This window comes from Mustelus asterias, chromosome 10 (assembly GCF_964213995.1).
Source record: "Mustelus asterias chromosome 10, sMusAst1.hap1.1, whole genome shotgun sequence".
NCBI lineage: Eukaryota > Metazoa > Chordata > Chondrichthyes > Carcharhiniformes > Triakidae > Mustelus > Mustelus asterias.
The window spans coordinates 89,253,304-89,269,697 of NC_135810.1; the positions used below are offsets into that span (position 1 = coordinate 89,253,304).

Sequence of the window (16,394 nt, forward strand, 5' to 3'; positions counted from 1 at the left end):
GGATGTCACTGGAGGAGTCTTTTGCATTTTAATGACTCTTCATAGTGAGCTCTAGAAATACGAGTCTAAAAAGGTTTGAATAAACACAAAGGTGCCATGTTGATTGCCTACACTTCCATTTTGAAAGAGACTTTTAAACAAGATTTTAAATCTGAAATGTACCTTGGAAACAGTTGTCCTTAAAATCTATAATATAAATTTATACATTCATAGAACATAGAACAGTACAGCACAGAACAGGCCCTTTGGCCCTCGATGTTGTGCCGAGCTTTGTCCGAAACCAAGATCAAGCTATCCCACTCCCTATCATTCTGGTGTGCTCCATGTGCCTATCCAATAACCGCTTGAAAGTTCCTAAAGTGTCCGACTCCACTATCACAGCAGGCAGTCCATTCCACACCCCAACCACTCTCTGAGTAAAGAACCTACCTCGTACATCCCGCCTATATCTCCCACCATGAACCTTATAGTTATGCCCCCTAGTAACAGCTACATCCACCCGAGGAATTGTCTCTGAATGTCCACTCTATCTATCCCCCTCATCATCTTATAAACCTCTATTAAGTCACCTCTCAACCGCTCTAAAGAGAAAAGTCGCAGCTCCCTCAACCTTTCCTCATAAGACCTACCCTCCAAACCAGGCAGCATCCTGGTAAATACTGTAATCCGCATTCAAATTTGTCCTACCAAAATGAATCACCTCGCACTTATCAGGGTTAAACTCCATCTGGCATTTTTCGGCCCAGCTCTGCATCCTATCAATGTCTCTTTGCAGCCTACAACAGCCCTCCACCTCATCCACTACTCCACCAATCTTGGTGTCATCAGCAAATTTACTGACCCACCCTTCAGCCCCCTCCTCCAAGTCATTGATAAAAATCACAAATAGCAGAGGACCCAGCACTGATCCCTGTGGTACACCGCTGGTAACTGGTCTCCAGTCTGAAAATTTTCCATCCACCACCACCCTCTGTCTTCTATGAGATAGCCAGTTACTTATCCAATCGGCCAAATTTCCCTCTATCCCACAGCTCCTTACTTTCTTCATGAGCCGACCATGGGGAACCTTATCAAACGCCTTACTAAAATCCATGTATACGACATCAACCTTCATCGACACACTTAGTTACCTCCTCAAAGAATTCAATCAAATTTGTGAGGCAAGACTTTCCCTTCACGAATCCGTGTTGACTATCCCAGATTAAGCTGCATCTTTCCAAATGGTCATAAATCCTATCCCTCAGGACCTTTTCCATTAACTTACCGACCACCGAAGAAAGACTAACCGGCCTATAATTACCAGGATCATTCCTATTTCCTTTCTTGAACAGAGGAACAACATTCGCCACTCTCCAGTCCTCTGGCACTATCCCCGTGGACAGTGAAGACCCAAAGATCAAAGCCAAAGGCTCTGCAATCTCATCCCTTGCCTCCCAAAGAATCCTAGGATATATCCCATCTGGCCCAGGGGACTTATCGACCCTCAGATTTTTCAAAATTGCTAAAGAATCTTCCCTCTGAACAACTGCCTCCTCCAGCCTATCAGCCTGTATCACACTCTCATCCTCAAAAGCATGGCCCCTCTCCTTGGTGAACACTGAAGAAAAGTATTCATTCATCGCCTCTCCTATCTCTTCTGACTCCATGCACAAGTTCCTACTACTGTCCTTGACCGGCCCTAACCTCACCCTGGTCATTCTTTTATTTCTCACATAAGAGTAAAAAGCCTTGGGGTTTTCCTTGATCCGACCCGCCAAGGACTTCATGCCCCCTCCTAGCTCTCCTAAGCCCTTTTTTTTAGCTCATTCCTTGCTACCTTGTAACCCTCAAGCAACCCAACTGAACCTTGTTTTCTCATCCTTACATACGCTTCCTTTTTCCTCTTGACAAGACATTCAACCTCTTTTGTGAACCATGGTTCCCTCACTCAGCCATTTCCTCCCGGCTTGACAGGGACATACCTATCAAGGACACGCACTATTTGTTCCTTCAACAAGCTCCACTTTTCATTTGTGCCTTTCCCTGACAGTTTCTGTTCCCATCTTATGTTCCCTAATCGCATCATAATTACCCCTCCCCCAATTATAAACCTTGCCCTGCCGTATGGCCCTATCCCTCTCCATTGCAATAATGAAAGACACCGAATTGTGGTCACTATCTCCAAAGTGCTCTCCCACAAACAAATCTAACACTTGGCCCGGTTCATTACCCAGTACCAAGTCCAATGTGGCCCCACCTCTTGTCGGCCCATCCACATATTGTGTCAGGAAACCCTCCTGCACACACTGTACAAAAACTGCCCCATCTGAACTATTCGACCTATAAAAGGTTCCAATCAGTATTTGGAAAGTTAATGTCACCCATGACAACTACCCTGAGACCTCCACACCTATCCATAATCTGCTTTGCAATTTCTTCCTCCACATCTCTATTACTATTTGGGGGCCTATAGAAAACTCCTAACAACATGACCGCTCCTTTCCTATTTCTAACTTCAGCTCATATTACCTCAGTAGGCAATCCCCTCATCATAATTATACTTGGTAATCCCCCTTTCATTAATGGCCAGCATTTTATTTTTTCTTTCTAACTACTGGGTGTACCTGCTTTATGACTGCGATTTGTGTACCAGAACACACAAATCTCTCTGTACCACAGCTTTCTGCAGTCTCTCTCTATTTAAATAATATTCTGCTTTTTTCATTTTGTACCCTCCTGATTTACGAAGTCCGCTTGAACGGGTAAACTTCAGAATAGTTGACCACAGAACCCATTACAGCTAAACCAAACCTCAAGATTCAACCTCTTCATTTAGGAAAGAAGTTTGAGATCTTACCTTTTATGTATATCTTTATCTGCATTTAATCATATCTGTATTTTCATTAATAACTATCACTTTTACCCAAGTAACTTTCAGCAGTAGTTTTTGTAATAAATTAACTTTTACCTCATTTAAAACTAAAGCTCGTCTGCTGGGTTATTTTAAAATTGAACTCATAACACAAACACATACACACATTCTTAGATCATGGACCACAGAGGTGGAGTATGAAAGTAGTGATGTCTTGCTATAACTGTGCAGGGTAGTGGTAAGACAGCACCTAGAGTAGTGTGCATAGTTTTGGTCTCCTGATTTAAGGAACGATTTGCTTACATTGGGGACAGTCGAGAAGATTTTTCACTAGATTGATTCCCAAGATGAAAAGGTTGCCTCATGAGGAAAGGTTGAGAAAGTTGGGCTATACTCATTGGAGTTCAGAAGAATGAGGAGTGATCTTACTGCAACTCTTGACAGGGTGAATGCTAAGAGGATGTTTCTCTCATGGGGAAATCTGGAACTAGGGGGCACAGTTTAAAAATAAGGGGTCTCCCATTTTATATGGAGTTGAATAATTTCTGCTCTCAAAGAATTCTCTACTGCAGAGACCAGTAGAGAATGGGTCACTGAACATATCCAAGGTGGAGTTGGACAGATTTTTGGTTACAAGGGTGTTGAAGAGTATAGGGACAGGCAAGGCCACAATCATAATCAGATGATACTGAATGGCAGAGTAGGCTTGAGGGTCAAATTGGCTTACTCCTGCTCCTATTTCCTATCTTCTTAAAACACCACATTTTATATATGCTTTACATGTCCTCCAGACATTCCAAAGCACTTCACAGGCAATGAATTACTTTTAAAGCATAGTCAATGTTCAAAAAGCAAACAAGGCAGCCAATTTGCACATAACGAGGTCCCACAAACCGCAAAGAGGAGGACTGGTGATGTAATCATTAGTGTTGGCTCAATGACATGCAGGACAGACACAGGGAGAGTATCGTATTTCTTCTTCAAGTAGCATCAAGGGATATCTCAAGTCCACAAGTATAACACTGAACAATAACTTGCATTTACATATCATCTTTAATGCAGTAAAAATCTCATTCAAAAGATGGCTCCTCCCATTATGTAGCACTCCCCTGCCTGATTGCAATGTGTCACTTTAATGAATGCAATCAAATGCTGCAAAGGCACTAATCTGATGACTTTTTGACTCAGACGACAATGCCATCACTAAACCAAAGCAGACATTGGCTTTCACCCGAGTTTGACATATCCACAATCATAACCAAGGCCATCTCCAAACACTTCCTTGTACACATCACTATCTATATTCCCTTTTCCCCACTTCCATTCAGGTTCTATGTCCATCTGGAAACATACCTTCCCAAATCACTTGCATTTTCAAGCTGCCAACTATCTAGCTTTGGCCTGTCTAGCTTTCCCAGTCACCATCATAAGTCTACAGCTATCAATCTGCTTGAGCACATCCTCACCTCTGACACCATGCCCTCAGTAAAACACTTACTCTCTCCCATCCTGGTTGTTACCCATGGTACAGCCCCACCTTCAAGTCAAACAGGCAACACTTAATATAATCAAGCATGCAAATTATTTAACCACCCAATATCAGATTTAGCTGGACAAGATCATTTGACTTCTGCAGTTCAGCTTATTTTCAGTTTCCTCTTTGTTCTTTTTGATTTCTAAAAGAAAATATACCCTATATAATTCTCTGTTGCTTCTCTCACCATTCTCTGCATATATTTGTAGAATTTGCTTTTTTTCTTGCACTGTTTTGTTAATCTATTAACAAATCTGTTAATCAGCCAGTTCTTAAAAAAAAAGGTAACCTTGTCAATAGTATGCATGCTAGAGACATAATGACAACGAACATGGATACACTTGAATAACCATACCTGCTTTTGGTGGAAAAAGTAGGACAACGTGGGGAATCTTCCTTTGCTCCTGAACTTGGAACTCCCAACTATAATGGGCTTGCTCACACTTCTGGGAACATACAAGTCTATTGGATATGTATCACAAATCTATTGGTAGAAGAGAACATGAATATTAATGAAATAAAAATGCTAAAGACACCCATGTAAAGAAATGTCCACTATCCACATCATTAAAATAAATATTTGGCAACATGAAATTTAATTTTATCAAATAATAAAATATTTTAAACAAGTAGAAATAGCATTTTTATTTACTTCTGAAAACAAACATGTTATAATGCATGTCAGTATCAAATTCATCTAAAAAAAGAAAACATCACAAAAGTGTTACAATGAATATTCAATATTGTTGGCTCACCTTCCAAAGGGGAATTGCTATGCAAATTATTAATTAGGAAAAAGTGTTTTTAATTGTGTATCAAATACGTACACAGTCTCTTAATGGAATAATTACATATTATGCAAAATGAAAAAGTGAACTACAGACACTTAAAAAAAAAACTATTCAGGTGAGACAATAAGTAGTCCTGGAATATATGCATGCAAATACCCAAAATAAAAAACTTCCAATCCTGGCTGCACTTTGGTGTTGAGGAAAGAGAAGAGCAGAACAAAGAATAAACATCTCCTGTAGGAAAATGATGATACAAAATAATCACAAGCAAGAATAAGAGTATCTCATCCAGTTGTCATTGTGCACTCCTGGGTGGTGAGTTCAAGGCCAGCACTGTCAGAGAAATAGGTACATCGTCTCGTCGCCTTTTTGCAAATGACCACTATAGGCAGACACTTGAGGCAGAGGTTACTGGAACCAACCAGACCACAATGAAGCAAGTATGTGTACACAAGCTTTTTTCACCTCAGTGTTCCTGTTAGTGAAATATGCCCAGAAAGATATTCTGTAAGAGGACAGAAAGCTAATGAATGAGTAAATGTTCCTCTTTGTAGGAACAGTTCCAATAAATGTTATACACACTATCTTTTCCAATTCTCTCTTACCTTGTAACCTCTGTTTACATCAGTTAACTGCCAGGTATTATTTGGGATTTTCATACGTTGATATTCATCACTTAAATTAATGACATTCCACCCCAAAGCCCTCTCATATTCAGTCTTCTTAGGGGTATATGAGAATGCATACAGGTCATTAAATGTAACTGAAATAGAGAATACATTTAAATGTTTATGAAATCTACAAGTACTTGTTAGTTTTTTGCCTTTTATTTCTAACTTATATTCACATGCACTCAATCCAAGCGATAATTTGGCAAAACATAAAAGCATTGGTCTTTTTTAAAGAAAATTAAACTATACATTTAAAATAACTGGAAAAATGATGTGCAATATTCAATTACAAAATTACAATACTGCAGAATCAAAATTGCAATTAGAGATCATGAATACAATAAGTATAGATACATCCAAGAATCGCAAGAGCCGTATCCACCATTATGCCAAACAGTGACAACATTTTAAATTACATTATTTCCTTTCCAACATGGCGAGTTCAAAATGACAGGTTTGTTGCTGCAAGAAGCAGAACTGAAACCAAGTGTTTCTCCTACAGATAAGGATGAAGTAATAAGAGACAAAGACCTAAATACAATGGGCTGCTCTTGCACACCACCCAGTGGTTGTTCAAGAGCTGCATTTGTAGAAGAACAGAAGCTGTTAACCCAGCTGACCATTTGATGAATGTCCGAGGGGGGGAATTTTAAAAAAGTGCATAAAGGCATTCATGTGGTTTAACAGAAAAAAAGATTTTCAGCTCATTACATTTTGGATGTTCGTTAAGTACAATCAAATCGCATTTAGTACAAACTTCAGTATAATAAAACCCACTCCACTCTTTAGAAAAAAAAGCACCCCTGCTTGTATTGGCATGAAGAATCTCATTTCCTATGGCAGCTCTCTTTGAGATTCAGAATTATGAACATTTCAATGATTTGGGTTCAAAGCATCTAGGAACCCAGCTGAGACTATCCTAACTGTTTTCACATTGCTCAACTCAATCTGTCTGGTTTTACGATCCTAGTTGATGTTATGACTTGATGGGAAGATTCCAGAATGGAACCCTGGCTTTTGTTATAAAACATGGAGAAGAGTCACAGGACTGCTAATTAGTGTCAATAACAAGAACACAGAAACATAGAACATAGAAGATAGTAGCAGGAGGAGGCCATATGGCTCTTCGAGCCTGCTCTGCCATTCATTACGATCATGGTTGATCATCCAACTCAATAGCCTAATCCTGCTTTCTCCCCATAACATTTGAAGAAAAACAACATTTATTAGACATGAAAGAATTGGACTATGATACGATACTCCTTCTACTCCCCTCTTAATTTAAATACACAGGTTTTAAGATTAACATGGATTACCAAGTATATCTTCAGCTACAGCAGTAAAACGTCACTTTAAACACACAAGATCACTGTGATCAAATTCACTTCAGGTTCAGAGTATATGTTTACGAATTTCCCCTCAGAATTCCCCCAGATGACTCACATGAGTGTTTCCAAACTCCACCCTCAAAACACACAAAAATCTTTCACACCATCAGCAGTTTGCATCCAGAAACCCAGTTCAGGTTTTCCAGATGACTCCTTTAAACAAAGCTTTCACTCCACTTTTAACACTGAATCCAGAATCCTGTTTTTACACCTTCCCTTTAGGATGTCTTGACCGCTGTACAAACTGTTCACAATTGCTTTAACTCTTGATTTTCAGTCTCTATTAAAAGAGTATCAAACTTTATTTCAGTTGTATTAAGACATTATATCCCAATTCCCTGGTTAACTGGACAGTAACTGGTACTTTGGGAAGCCTGCCTCTTTGTAGCTCCCATCCTGTCCAGTTTTTCTCCGTTGATGGTAGTCATGATGTGGAGATGCCGGCGTTGGACTGGGGTAAGCACAGTAAGAAGTCTCACAACACCAGGTTAAAGTCCAACAGGTTTATTTGGTAGCAAATACCATAAGCTTTCGGAGCGCTGCCCCTTCATCAGATGGAGTGAAAATCTGTTCTCCAACAGCTGTTCTGTCTGGAGACAATACACATCTCTTTAACCTGTGTTTAATGTTCCCTCCACCCACATTATCTGTACCTTTAAGACCTGGCTGGCTGTAGAGATTTGCATTCTAATTAGTATTCTGTAACTTGATTTCTGTGTCTCTGTGCACTGTTGGAGAACAGATTTTCACTCCATCTGACGAAGGGGCAGCGCTCCGAAAGCTTATGGTATTTGCTACCAAATAAACCTGTTGGACTTTAACCTGGTGTTGTGAGACTTCTTACTGTTTTTCTCCTGGCAGAGTTGACAGATGTTCACTCCCTGGTGTCCTGTCTTCAACTGCAATATATCCAGCTAAAACTACAACCTAAAAGCTTTTCTGCTTTACAGTTGCTAAGCAACCACTGCTAGTTTATTTACCCTTCATGCAGCAGCCCTCTCTAACACGATAGAAATGCAGTTGGAACTGAACCAACCCCCATACATGCAAACACCTTTGGCCAGCATGAATCCAACAATAGATTTTACCTTTCCAGGCACAGAAACATTAAATTAAACTCACTTAAAACTATACCTTATTTCAAATGTTTACCAATACAAATATAACTCCCTTAAAACTACTTTTGTTTTCCTAACACTGGTCTAAATTAAGTAATAGGTCCCAAGTATGAAATGGCAATGAGTTAATCAACTGCATCACTCAGCTTTAACTGGTACACTGGGAGGGGTTGGAGGAATACACCCAACTGCTCTCATTCCCATTACCACTTTGCACCATTGAGCAGTAGGTTTCATCTAACCCATACTGACCATTGTGCAGGTCCATCGAGTTAAATACTTTAGATTTAAAAAGTGAGTTTGCACCCAAGGATGACTAACTTTCTAGCCCATTCACAAAAATAGTTAACAAAAGTAAGGAGACAGGAAGATTTTCTTAAGTGCTCTATGCATTACAAACTGTTCTTTTCAACAAGTTGATTAACATATTACAGTTCAGAGCAAATAGTTTCAGGGTTTCTTTAGCTGGAGCCTTGTAGTGGTGCACTGACACAGGACTGGATGCAAGTCAGCTACAGACGATTAGAAATAGTCATATGAGACAATGGCCACATTCTAATTGCAAACTGTTTCAGGTCAGAGCTATTAAAAGTTATTATTGCCCAACTTAACAGAATTTACATATAAATCTTAGATGCAGAGCATCATACCAAGCAGGTGAGTACATGTATTTTTATTTCTAAGATAGGATATGTAGTAAGTGGCAATAACTGTGTCGAGTTAAATTTAAAAACATTTTTTTTGAAGATCTTTATTTACCAACATGCATTGCTTACCTGGTCGCGAGAGCTTGAGTAAGGAGTTGTAAATGTCATGACAGTCCCTTTCTCTGGGAATGATGAAGTGAATGACCCGAAAATTCTTGCACTGTATTACTAGCGGACATCCAACTGCTGTCAGGGAAAGTTTTTCTACTACGGCAATGTGATGATGCATTATCTAAAGAATAGCAATTAAACATAGAATCGTTTAAATGTTCAAACATTGCAATATGCAATTAATTTATGTTGTCTAACCATTTGGAGGAAGGAGAAGGAACAGGGAAAAACAATTCAAAGGTACTTAGAATGTTCACTTATTGAATACATCATTACAGTAGGATACATTTGTAAAGAAAATACGATGGGATGCAAATGAAATAGGATTGCCATAGATGACACCAGTTAAAGAGCTCACATCTGCAGAAATATAAAGAGCCTCTTTCTGCACTTAAATCTTGTGATCTAAGCTTGCAAAATATTGCACTAATAGGCAGTGCCCTTAACACTTTTGCTGTCATTTACATTGCTGAGTTGTGCAAACCAATGGGTATTCAATTTATCAGTATATTCTAAACATCTTGTATGTGTTACAGAGAAGGAGATGCTGGAAGTCTTAAAGCGCATCAAGGTAGATAAATCCTCTGAACCTAAAGACGTGTATCCCAGGACATTGTGGGAGGCTAGGGAGGAAATTACAGGTCCCCTAGCAGAGATATTTGAATCATCGATAGTCACAGGTGAGTTGCCTGAAGATTAGAGGGTGACAAATGTAGTGCCTTTGTTAAACAGGGCTGCAGGGCAAAGCTTGGGGAACTACAGGCCAGTGAGCCTCACATCTGTGGTGGGTCAGTTGTTCGAAGATATTTTGAGAGACAGGTTCTACATGCATTTAGAGACACAAGGACTAATTAGGGACAGTCAGCATGGCTTTATGAGTGGAAAATCATGTCTCACAAATTTAATTTGAGTTTTTTTGAAGGGGTAACCAAGAAGGTAGATGAGGGCAGTGCAGTTCATGTTGTCTACATGGACTTCAGCAAGGCCTTTAACAAGGTACCGCATGGTAGGTTGTTGCATAAGGTTAAATCGCACAGGATCCAGGGGGAGGTAGTTAAATGGACACAAAATTGGCTTGATGACAGAAGCCAGAAAGTAGTTGTAGAGGGTTGTTTTTCAAACTGGAGGCCTGTGACCTGCGCTGTGCCTCAGGGATCAGTGCTCATCCGAGTCATTTATATTACTGATTTGGATGAGAATTTAGGAGGCATGGTTAGTAAATTTGCAGATGACACCAAGATTGGTGGCATAGTGGACAGTGAAAAAAGTTATCTCCAATTGCAACGGGATCTTGATCAATTGGGCCAGTGGGCTGACGAATGGCAGATGGAGTTTAATTTAGATAAATGCAAGGTGATGCATTTTGGTAGATTGAACCAGGGCAGGACTTGCTCAGTTAATGGTAGGGCATTGGGGAGAGTTACAGAACAAAGAGATCTACGGGTACATGTCCATAGCTCCTTGAAAGTGGAGTCACAGGCGGACAAAGTGGCGAGGAAGGCATTCAAAGTGCTTGGTTTCATTGGTCAGAACATTGAATACAGGAGTTGGGATGTCTTATTGAAGTTGTACGAGACATTGGTAAGGCCACACTTGGGATACTATGTACAGTTCTGGTCACCCTATTATAGAAAGGATATTATTAAACTAGAAAGAATGCAGAAAAGATTTACTAGCATACTACCGGGACTTGATGGTTTGAGTTATAAGGAAAGGCTGGATAGACTGGGACTTTTTTCTCTGGAGGAGTGATCTTATAGAGGTCTATAAAATAATAAGGGGCATAGATCAGCTCGATAGTCAATATCTTTTCCCAAAGATAGGGGAGTCTAAAACTAGAGGGCATAGGTTTAAGGTGGGGGGGGGGGGGGAGAGATACAAAAGGGTCCAGAGGGGCAATTTTTTCACAAACAGGGTGGAGTGTCTGGAACAAGCTGCCAGAGGTAGTAGTAGAGGCGGGTACAATTTTGTCTTTTAAAAAGCATTTAGACAGTTACATGGGTACGATGGGTATCGAGGGAGATAGGCTAAATGCGGGCAATTGGGACTAGCTTAGGGTTTTAAAATAAAGGGCGGCATTGGACATGTTGGGCCGAAGGGCCTGTTTCCATGCTGTAAACCTCTATGACTCAATCTTTTCATTCTTCAAGTTACTCCATCCCTAAATACTGAAAATGAAATTTTCAAATATTAAAAAGGTAGTATTGTGCATATTTAAAGTACCTGCAAGTTTCCATCAATTTTTTCTACAAGATAAAAAGCACATCAGAAGCTGCATCCCTTCCAACACTTAACTGACAACCCTCTATACAACTACATCATTAGTCTGGCAGAAATATGTAGATGAGGTTGCTTTTGATTTTTGTGTCAAGAAAAAGTCTTACAAACTAAGATCTTAAGTATGCCTTCGGGAAATCGCAGGCCAAAATATTTCTCAACAAAGCAGCGTTAGAAGTACATCAGGCATAGAAATCACTGACAAATATCAGTTGGTAGGTAGAAAATATAGAAATAAGAGAAACGTAATCAGATTTGGATATGACATGACAAGGACATGACAAGTGATATTCTCTGTCGATCTGGATCGGGGCCAAAGCTTTTCACCAAATGTATCAATGGCTTGGATAGAGTGATGTCCATATAAGTTTGCAGATGACATTAAATTAGGACAGATAGACAAAGCAAATATACAAAACTATGGTAGACAGAAGTTAATGTCAGGAAATGCAAGATCATCCACTTTAGTTCCGAGATGTACAAATCACAAATATTTTTCTTAACAGTTAAACTGTGTAAGTTCAAAGGGATTTGGGTGCCCATGCAAACAAATCACTGAAAGTTAGCGCACAGGGGCATAAAGTAATCAAAAAGGCTACTGCAACATTGGCTTTTTATCTCCAGGGACGAAAATACAAAAAAGGGCAGAAAGTCACACTTCAGGCATCAGGAGTATTATGTTGATTTTAGGCACCAAATCTCAAGAAGGATATATTAATTTTAGAGAGGGTACAGCTCAGATTCATCAGGATGACATTCAGGCTGAAAGAGTTAAATTGATTACAGGTTGCATTAAGTTAGTTTGTTTTGGATACCGAAAGAATGAAAGGGTTCTAGTATCTCCTTTGTGGGAAATCATAAAACTAGAGGACAGTATAAAAAGCAAGGCGTCTCCAATTTAAGGAAATTAGAAGTTTTTGTTTTCCCCTCAGAGGGTCATGAATCTTTAGTGCTCTCTTCCCCGGAGAGCAGTGGAGGCAGAGTCAATGAGCATTTTTACAGTAGAGGTAGATCGATCCTTGATTAACAAGGGAGCCAAAGGTTATCAGGAGTAGGTGGAATGTCAAATTCAGCCATGATCTTATTGAATGGTGGAGCACGCTCCAGGGGTTAAATGGCCTACTCCTGCTATGTTTGTATTTCCTAGAGACAATTTAATTTGTGTGTTTAATTGGGATTTGATACCAAGTGACTACTTCCTCTGACAAAGGATCCCAGAACAGAACGGCACAATCTCAAAGTTAGAGCAAGATTATTTAAGAGCATAATCAGGAAGCATTTTTCTGCAACGACTTGGGGTGGAAATTTGGTGTCTTCCAAAAAGACTGGGTATGAAATTAACTGAAATTTTTAAGACTGGGATTGCTAGATTTTTGTTTGCTAACAATAAAAAGGATTATGAAGCAATGACAGATAAATAGAATTGATGTGTAGATCAGATGTAATGAATAAAACAGTGGGACAGAAATTGAATGGTCAACTCATTTTCCCAAGTTCCTAAATGAACCAAATGAGTCAATAAATGAAATTAGTTACAAGTCTCAATGCTTTTAATGCGGGCAATGTACACACACCACAATGATAATTACCTTATCCATCAGGATCTCTTTGCTAATGTGTGTTGAAGCAGCCACTCCTCAATAGAGGGTTGGGCATGAGATACAACGAGTTTCAGCATGGTGCCAGTAAAAACACAGCATCTGCTCCAATCTATTTTCGTTAACATACAAATGGTGCCAAACACTACCCTGAGATTTGTTGCAGCTTCAATATGCCTTTGGGGTAGGCTCATGCAGGGCTGAGATTGGAGGCATCAGTGTCAACAATACATTGAGCGATGACATCTGTGTCCCAACAGCCAATCATTGTTACAACAAACACTAATATAGTTAAAATGATTAACAGGTATGATCTCAAATTTGCAATTAATCAAATGTGACAGCAGTAGAGTGCCACATTAATTTGTTCAGATTAGAATCGAGAACGGAATTGAGCAAAAGACAATTTAAAGTTGGTGCTGAAACTCTGCAACAGTCATCAGGAATGATTTATTCCTGTGAGAGCTGCACACATCCCAAATGTCAAGGGAACCTGCTGAAAGCTAACAAATGAGATCATACTTTAAATCAGAATGACAACAGAAATTGTTGCCACAAAAAATTTTAGACAAGGGTAATAAATACTTCATGAACTCACATTGTGGAGAAGACCGTGAGTGTGGTCCACGACATAGCCCATGATCCTCAGCATGGGCTAATAAATGCCTTTTAAGAGTAAATACAGTGCTTTCCAAAAATAAAATTATTATGGCACTCTCCAGTTTTGACATCACAGCAGTCCTTCTGAAATGTGTTCAAGGAACTCATAGGGCTACATTCTTTCTGCAGTTACAGTTGTAATTACTAAATGTAATTATTATAGGCCGCACCTATGTATTCTGTTATGGAGTGGTTGGATGTGCCAAGATCAGTGGCAGCTGCTTTATTGCCAAATATAAATCAGGCATTTTTCTACAGAGAATAAATTTAATGAAGAAATAATGTAATTATACACAGAATTACGGCACGGTAGCACAGTGGTTAGCACTGCCTCTTCACAGCTCCAGGGTCCCGGGTTCGATTCCCGGCTCGGGTCACTGTCTGTGTGGAGTTTGCACATTCTCCTCGTCTCTGCGAGGGTTTCTTCCGGGTGCTCCGGTTTCCTCCCACAGTCCAAAGATGTGTGGGTTATGTTGATTGGCCAGGTTAAAAAAAAAAATTGCCCTTAGTGTCCTGAGATGTGTAGGTTAGAGGGATTAGCGGGTAAATATGTGGGGGTAGGGCCTGGGTGGGATTGTGGTCGGTGCAGACTCGATGGGCCGAATGGCCTCCTTCTGCACTGTAGGGTTTCTATGATTCTATGAGAAAATGTTTGTTCACTTCCTTATAGCAGTATTTCAAGCTTGAGAGCAGGTTGACGACCTGCTCAGCAACAGTTACTGAATGGCGTCATCATAGTATCCATCCATTATATATGGTATTCAGCACCATAAATATTCAATACAATTAACACAGGATTTGAAAAGCATTTCTAATCAAGCCTTAATAAGTTGTATTTTAGAAATTTAAAGGGGGTTAGCTTTAAATCTGAACTAAAACTGAAAGAAATTGGGCCTAAATCTTTGTTCAAATGTTATGTCAGTGGAAATGTAGAGAGTGGGACTTCACCTAATGTAAGAATGCTTTCTGAAGTTGGGTAATTTTCTGGCCTCCACCAGGCATTCCAACAGATTGGAGTTGGAGGGCGGGGGTAGCAGGTGAATTTTATTGCAACAGGCTTGAGACCTACCCACAATAGTCTGGTAGGCAGTTTCCATGTTACCGTGTAAAGGAAAATATAAATTTTGCATTTTAAATCTGATGCCATCGCTATGTTGTCTATTTGATCAAGTGCACAAGCTTCTTGACCATTGATAATGGATTTGAGCCTTTTTTGCAATGTTAGCTTAACATCGGTCATGGGCTGGAATCCATTATTAGGGAGATAATAGCAGGACATGTAGAAAATCATAATATCATGTTGACTTTGCCTGATTGTATGAAAGAGAAATTGTATTTGACCAATTTATTAGAGTTCTTTGAGAGTGCAATAAGCAGAGTGGATAAGGGGGAACCAGTAAATATAGTGGCCAGAATCCCATCCCCCCCCCCCCCCAGAATCCCATCTCACTCGAGTGAGGCCGTAAAAACTGCCCCACTGTACTTGGATTTTCAAAAAGCATTCGATAAGGTTACTACACAAGAGCTCAAGTACTAGTGGTGATATATTCGAATGATACATTAGAGGATTGGTTCACTAACAGGAACCAGAGTTGGGATAAATGGAACATTTTCAGGTTGGCAAATTAGTAACCAATGGACTGCTACAAGGATTAGTGTTGAAACAAAACTATTCCGATCTATATTAATGACTTGAAGGGACAAGCTATATTGTAGCCAGATTTGCTGATGATGCAAGAATAAATAGGAAAGGAAATTGTGAGGAGGATACAAAGAGTCTACAAAGGGATATTGATAGGGTAAGTGAATTAACAAAAATCTGGCACACGGGAGTATAATGTGCAAAAATGTGAGATTGTCCACTTTGGCAGGAAAGATAGAAAAGTGTCCTGGGATGCGTAGATTAGAGGGATTAGTGGGTAAAATATGCAGGGACACGTGGGTAAGGCCTGGGTGGGATTGTGGTCGGTGCAGACTCGATGGGCCGAATGGCCTCTTTCTGTACTGTAGGATTTCTATGAAATCCATTGTCTATTGTCACGAATGCCCTTGAGAAGGAAATCTGCCGTCCTCACCTGATCTGACCTACACGCAACTCCAGGCCCACAGCAATGTGGTGGACTCTTTGAAATGGCCTAGCAAGCCACTCAGTACAAGGGCAATTAGGGATGGGCAACTGACGCTGTCCTAGCCAGCGACACCTATATACCATAAAATATTTTAAAATTGAAAGGTTCAGCATTTTGGGCCTATACTCATTGGAGTTTAGAAGAATAACGGGTGATGTGAATCATAAGATTCTGAATGAGTAGATACTGGGAGCATAGTTTTTTAAAAAAAAATCTTTAATTTAAAATGGAGATGAGGCAGATTTTCTTCTTTCAGGGTTGCTAGTCTTCACAATTCTCTTCCACAGAGAGAAATAGATGCTAAGTTATTGAATGCATTCAAGGCTGAGTTAACCAGATTTATTTACAAGGGAGCCAACGGTTAATGGGGAACAGGCAGGAAAGAGTAGTTATGACTAATTACTGAATGGAGCTGGCTCCAGGAGCCAACTGGCCTACTTCTGCTCCCATTACTTATGATCTTATTAAATACTTAATGCCCCTCTACTCCCTGTAGTAATGCTAAAGCCAGGAACAAATTTAGGTTCTCTGCATTCTGTTCTGTTCAGGGGAGTCGATG

General features: G+C 39.8%; 1 protein-coding gene across 1 annotated transcript in view; it reads right to left on the bottom strand.

Annotated features, from left to right (window-relative positions):
* mtmr6 (myotubularin related protein 6) overlaps positions 1-16,394 on the bottom strand; it is a 48,080-nt gene that overhangs the window by 23,167 nt on the left and 8,519 nt on the right. The window contains exons 3-5 of the mRNA XM_078222146.1: positions 9,130-9,292; positions 5,782-5,939; positions 4,741-4,869 (exon numbers count right to left, since the gene is read on the bottom strand). Coding sequence (XP_078078272.1) covers positions 4,741-4,869; positions 5,782-5,939; positions 9,130-9,292 — 450 coding nt within the window. The remainder of the gene's footprint in view (positions 1-4,740; positions 4,870-5,781; positions 5,940-9,129; positions 9,293-16,394) is intronic.